The sequence below is a fragment of the Grammomys surdaster genome, unplaced genomic scaffold (assembly GCF_004785775.1).
Source record: "Grammomys surdaster isolate TR1022 unplaced genomic scaffold, NIH_TR_1.0 125846, whole genome shotgun sequence".
Classification (NCBI taxonomy): domain Eukaryota; kingdom Metazoa; phylum Chordata; class Mammalia; order Rodentia; family Muridae; genus Grammomys; species Grammomys surdaster.
This window is the reverse complement of record NW_021620672.1, coordinates 2,867,857-2,873,556: the sequence shown is the minus strand read 5'-3', so window position 1 is coordinate 2,873,556 and position 5,700 is coordinate 2,867,857. Positions and strand designations below refer to the sequence as shown.

General features: G+C 52.7%; 1 protein-coding gene across 1 annotated transcript in view; it reads right to left on the bottom strand.

Moving 5' to 3' along the window:
- Positions 1–5,431, bottom strand: part of Efhd1 (EF-hand domain family member D1) — a 47,040-nt gene extending 41,609 nt beyond the window's left edge. Inside the window, exon 1 of the mRNA XM_028789549.1 lies at positions 4,999–5,431. Within this exon, the coding sequence (XP_028645382.1) occupies positions 4,999–5,303 (305 nt within the window). The 5' untranslated portion in view covers positions 5,304–5,431. The remainder of the gene's footprint in view (positions 1–4,998) is intronic.
- Positions 5,432–5,700: the final 269 nt, after the last annotated feature.

The following is a 5,700-nucleotide window of genomic DNA, read 5'->3' as shown; positions in this document are numbered from 1 at the left end:
GAGAGAGAGAGAGAGAGAGAAGAGAGAGAGCAGAGGCCACAGAGCAGGCAGGGTACAGCCAACACCTGCACTGAAGGCTTTCAGAGTTATGAAGAATAAAGTGTGGTTGTTTTCAGCTACCCAGGGTAGGGGACTGCATTCTGAAGGCTTCAGGGAGACAAGGACACTGAGCCAATGATCCACCCACAGCACCCAGAAGAAGCAGACCACCACTGCATAGCTCAGAGAGCAGGCTGTCCACGGTCTGTGACGTGGTGGGCTTGTAGCCCATTGACAGTGAGATCCTGCTCGAATGACCAGAAGAGGAACGACAAGCAACCAAGCAACCTCAGGCAAAGTGAATCATTAAACAAAAAGGGCAGCAGAAATTTTTATGGGGACTAAACGACAGCCATGTGATTATCTAAAAAATCTGTGAGTAAGGGTGTAGCTGCTCATTTCTATAATCCCAGCTTAGGCTGAGGCAGGAGGATTGCTTTGAGTTCAAGGCCAACCTGGGATTCAGAGTGAGTGGCTACTTGGAAAAAAATACCAAAATAATCATAATAAGCAATAAATAAATATTTGCCGGGCAGTGGTGGCAAATCCTAGCACTTGGGAAGCAGAGGCAGGCGGATTTCTGAGTTCAAGGCCAGCCTGATCTACAGAGTGAGTACCAGGACAGTCAGGGCTACACAGAGAAACCCTGTCTCCAAAAACCAAAAATAAATAAATAAATAAATAAATATTTGAAAGTCAGTGACTGAAACCAACCCAGAAAGTCTTCCCAGCTAGGGTCAGCAAACTGCTTCCTGCTCAACACAAACACACACACACACACACACACACACACACACACACCCCACAGGACAGCCCCACCTGCCAGAAGAGGGACCCAAACACAAAGGGCATTTAAGCTGGCTGTCCAGAGAAACTCTCCTGGGAGTGGAGGTGAGGCCAGGTTTGAACCTTAGGTCCTGTTCCCAATCATGTCCCTTACAACCACCCAGAGTGGTTGGTCAGCTAGAAGTGAAAGTTAGGAAGCCATCTAACCAGTGACAAGCTGGTACACTCTGTGTTTGGGTTTCTATTGTTTGTTTTTAACATGTTGCTTTGGGGGCACAAGGGTGGGTAGGGGACCTGAACTTGCCCCAGCAGGCCAGGCTCTCAGGGTCAGGAAAGCAGAGAGTCGATTTGAAGGCACTGGCTTCCAGGGGAGTCTGGGGTGACAGGAGGCCCAAGCCTTGTGCTGGATTTTCCCTGTCTGGCTCAAAGCTAACAGTCAATGCTGCACTCTATGGGCAAAGTGTGAAGCTTAGAGGGCAAGAGGGTGTTCAGGGGGACCTGGACAGTTTTATATTTTCTTTTTAAAGTCATGCAGAAGGATAGGGGGTGTAGCTTAGTTAGTACTCTTCTACCACACACAAAGCCCTGGGTTTGATCCCCAACACTGCAAAAATAGATATGGTGGTCTTGGTACTTGGGAGCTAGAGGCAGGAGGATCAGAAGTTCAAAGTCAACCTTGGCTACATGGTGAGTTCAAGGCTAGCCTAAGATATGTGAAAACCTATCTCAAAGAAAAGAAAACATTCATACAGAGCCAGTGGTGGTTCACATCTGTAATCTCAACACATGGATGGCTGAAGCAGGAGCAATGCCAGCCTGGTTTACAGGAAAAACAAACAAACAAAAAAAAAACCAAAAAAAAAAAAAACCGATCTCAGTAAATAAAATAAAATTGTGGTATTTAAGGCAGAGGAAAAGGAACTCTCATCAACTACAGGACAGGTGACATGCCCGGGCTGCAGCAGATCTGCAGATCATCAAGCCCCAGTGGCTTCGACAGAAGGGTGGAAGGGCGCCCAGGACCTGCCCTTGCCAGGATAAAAACAGAGGAGTATGGGCATGTAACTGTACGTGCACACCAACACCAGTTGATGAAACAGAGAGAAGGACTCAGAGCCACCCTAAGGCAGCTCAAGGCGGAAGGTGGCAGAGCACCTGGGCAGGTCTGAGCGCAGGCACCTCTCAACACTTCCAGAAAACAAGGTTGGATTCATTTACCGCTGGTCAGGGCTTCATGTCTCCCTGGGACCAGGCTGGATGGGAGCTAAAACCAGAGTGTATTAGGAGAGCCTAGATAGTGATAGCTCCTAGACTGGGCCCTGGCCATGGGGGAGACACAGGATGAAGTTCCTGGTGCCTTAGGTATGGAAGATCCAGCACCCCGTGGAAAAATGAACCCAGCTGGGGGCAGAGTCTCATGGACCCTCAGGAAGGTCTGAGCTGAGCAACTCCTGTTTTTATTAGGCATGGGGGACCTGAGGTAGGTAAGGAGAGCGGGTGCAGGTGTGGGAAAATGCATGCATCCTTTTACTTTAGAAAGTGGGAAGGCACGGGCTCAGTCCTGGCCAAAGAGAGCAATTAATGTACCCTGAGCTACTGGGTAAGAGCCAATTAGAACTAATAATATCCCCCATCTCACAACACACCTAAAGAAAGGCGGCTGCTGTGACTATTCTTTCTCACTGGACTTTTCTGGAGCAACTGTGGCCACCACACTTATGCCACTGGAAGGAGCCACCTAAGAGTAAGGGCAAAGAGGAGAGGAGAGGAGGGGAGGGGAGGGGAGGGGAGAGGCCTTTAGGAAACAAGAAATGGGCTGGATTTGTTGCTATACACATGTTACCTCAACAGCTGGAAGTCCATCCTGGACAGTAAAGGGAGACTCTCAGTCTGGGGAGAGGGCATTGTAGACCAGGAGCTAGCCAGCCTCAGCTACATAGTAAAAATTAAGGCTGTCTTGTGCTATATAACCTACCTCAAGAAACCAGTAAGAGAGGGAGAGGAAGGGGGACAAGACAGGAAACATGACTGTATCATCACCTGTGTGCCAGGTCTAGCCACACCTGAAGCAGGCCCCTGGGCTTTGTTTTAGGAGCCAGGTCACTTCCCTTTGTTCATGTGGTTTTATTGCAGGTGACAAAGGATCTAACCTAGACTTCAGACGGGCAGCTTAGCTTTGTAGAAATGTCCTGCACGGTTCAGGCTGCCAGCTATTCCAGGACTCCAGGTCGCACTCTGCCTTCCCCTGACGCTGGGCCAGAGCCTGTTCTTTGTCAGTGCCAACATTGCTTGGCCCCAAAGACCCCCGACTGGGCAAACTTTTCTCCTCTTACACAGCAGACTAACAGACTTAACCTTCCAGAGAGTGCTTCCCAGAAAAACCAAAAGAGGCTGGAGAGACAGTAGAGCAAGGTGGAGATGGCTCTGCCAGCACAGGAGGGATTGATATATGGGTGAGCATCAAGGCTAGAGTAGCCATTCCCCCCATGAAATGTAAAATCCAAAGAAAACCACAGGGGGGAATCTGTCAAACCACGGTGTCTTCCCTGGCCTTTCCACCATCACCCCAGTCTCATTCTCTACTCCGGAACTCCAGCTTCCTCAGTTGCCCAAACTGAACCCAGAGAACCGTGGCTGGGTGCCCGGGACTGAGAAAGCAAGGTGTCAGAGAGGTAGCGAGTATCACAGGTGCTCTGTAGACCTCCGAGCAAGCGGGAGTAGTGGAGCCCACAGTGATCGCCACAGTGCCTTTAAATAGAACCTCCTTGTTGAGGGCAAACACATTCCAAGCGCTTTTAAAGACGCCCAAGCATGACCTGGCCAGCGGCCTTCGCTCCCCCAGTCATTTTTCCGGTCTCGGTCCAATTCTGGAAATAATATTAATAGCTTAGTGAGGCGTTTTCGGTGTACAGACTACTTTGTGGCCTTAAAAGGCAAAGGTGGGGCCAGCGATATGGCTCAGCTGGCTCAACTTGCTACCAGGTCTTACCACCTGAGTTTGATCCCAATACCTGCATGGTGGACGGAGAGAACAGATCCCCATAACTTGTCCTCTGACCTCCACGAGTGTGCCATGACACTTCCTCACACATACACACTCATCGTAAATAAACAGATGTGATTTTTTTTTGAGACAGAGTGTCACTATGTAGCCATGGCTGGCCTCGAATTCAGAGATTGCCTCTGCTTCCCCAAACCAAATGCTGGGATTTAGACGACAGCGTCACCACATCTCGCTTAGAAAGAAAAGTAACAGGGGTGGGGGAGGGAGAGAAAGAAGGAGCAGCTAGAGTACTTACTGCTTTGAGTGGGGAAATGGGGTCAGAGAATAGACCTCTCACGTGACAGGCCACCTATTGGGTCTTTATATGCCCTCCTCCTCTGATGGGTGATAGGGTGCAAGCGGCACCCTAGTGACTAGCGGCATCAGTCCCCAGCTAGAGGCATCTGCCATTCACCGGCTGGAAGGGTAACTGACTAGGCGACGCCCCTAGGAGGCTCCTGCACCACGCACCGACCTAGTGACGCCTATGTGTCTTTAACGCAACCTTGTTCTCAGCCTTCGTTCATTCCTCACCCCCAACTCCCACCCCAGGGTTTCTCTGTATAGCCCTGGCAGTCCCGGAACTCACTCTGTAGACTAGGCTGGCCTTGAACTCAGAAATCCGCCTGCCTCTGCCTCCCAAGTGCTGGGATTAAAGGCGTGCGCCACCGCTGCCCTCCTCACACCCTTTAATGAAGACAAGGGTCAACTGTTTCCTTCGTTTTATAAGATAAAAGAGAATGCAGCTAATTTCTCCCTTGAGGGATAAAATTAAGGCCGGCAAGTGAGATGCGCCCTCGCTAGGAGCAAAACTCTGGATCTGTGGGCGGAGGAGGATTCGGGTCCCGCCCCCGCCCTGGAGAGTAGGGAACTCCTGAGAGGGGGCTTTTTAGTGGGACCCTCTGACCTCCGTCCGGGACAGAGGGCTCCTAACTCTCAGATCCCCAGCCGGACGAAGTTCCCCATCGCGCAAAGAATTTGATGCGCACGATCTGGCTTGCCCTGGGCCAGATGCTCAGTGAACCCCTGAACGCCTGCACTTCCTTTCCTCACTGTCCCACTCGCGGCGCGGCCACCCCTCGCCCAGTCTCTGATCCCCGGTTCTTTGGGGGCTCAGAACAAGCGCTCACGTTTTGAACATCCTCTCCAGATCCTTCAGGAGACGGCGGCTGAACTCCGGGAACTCCGTGTAGGGGTTGAAGACCTTGCAGCGGCGGGACCGCGCTGCGCCCTGGTGGATATCCAGCCGGCGGCTCAGCTTGAGGTTCAGCTCGGAGTCCCCGCTGGCCGTGGGCGCCTGGGCAGGCGGTTCAGGCTCCCGGAGCCCGGCTGGAGCAGCGCAGGGTGCAGGCTGGGGGCCGCCCTGGTCGTTCTCTGCCCGCACCTCAAGTCTCAACCGGCGCTGCAGCTTGCAGGCCAGCTCCTCGCTGGACATGGTGGCGGATGGTGGTGATGGAACTGGGGTTCGCGATCCGGTACGGGGACGCAGAGAGTTGTGCGCTCCTTGCGGGCTCGTGGCTTTGTGACGCTCGGTGGAGTTGCTCGGGCCCGGCGGTTGGAAAGAACCGCGGGTAGGCGGGGCGGGCGGGGCGGAGCTGCAGCTTTAAGGAGGCGCGCGAGCAGGAGGACCTTCCGCTGGACAGGAGACAAGCGGGTGTCTGCGCGTCCGGGGGATCGCGTTTGCCTAAACCTCTCAGAGGCTGAGACTTGATGCTGACCCGTCCCCGAGTCCAGACATGGACCTTGAAGTCAACTCTGATCTTGCCGCCAGAATCCGCCCTTGGGGAACTAGTGGATCTCGTGGTCCCCCAGGGGACTGGTAGCAAAGACTG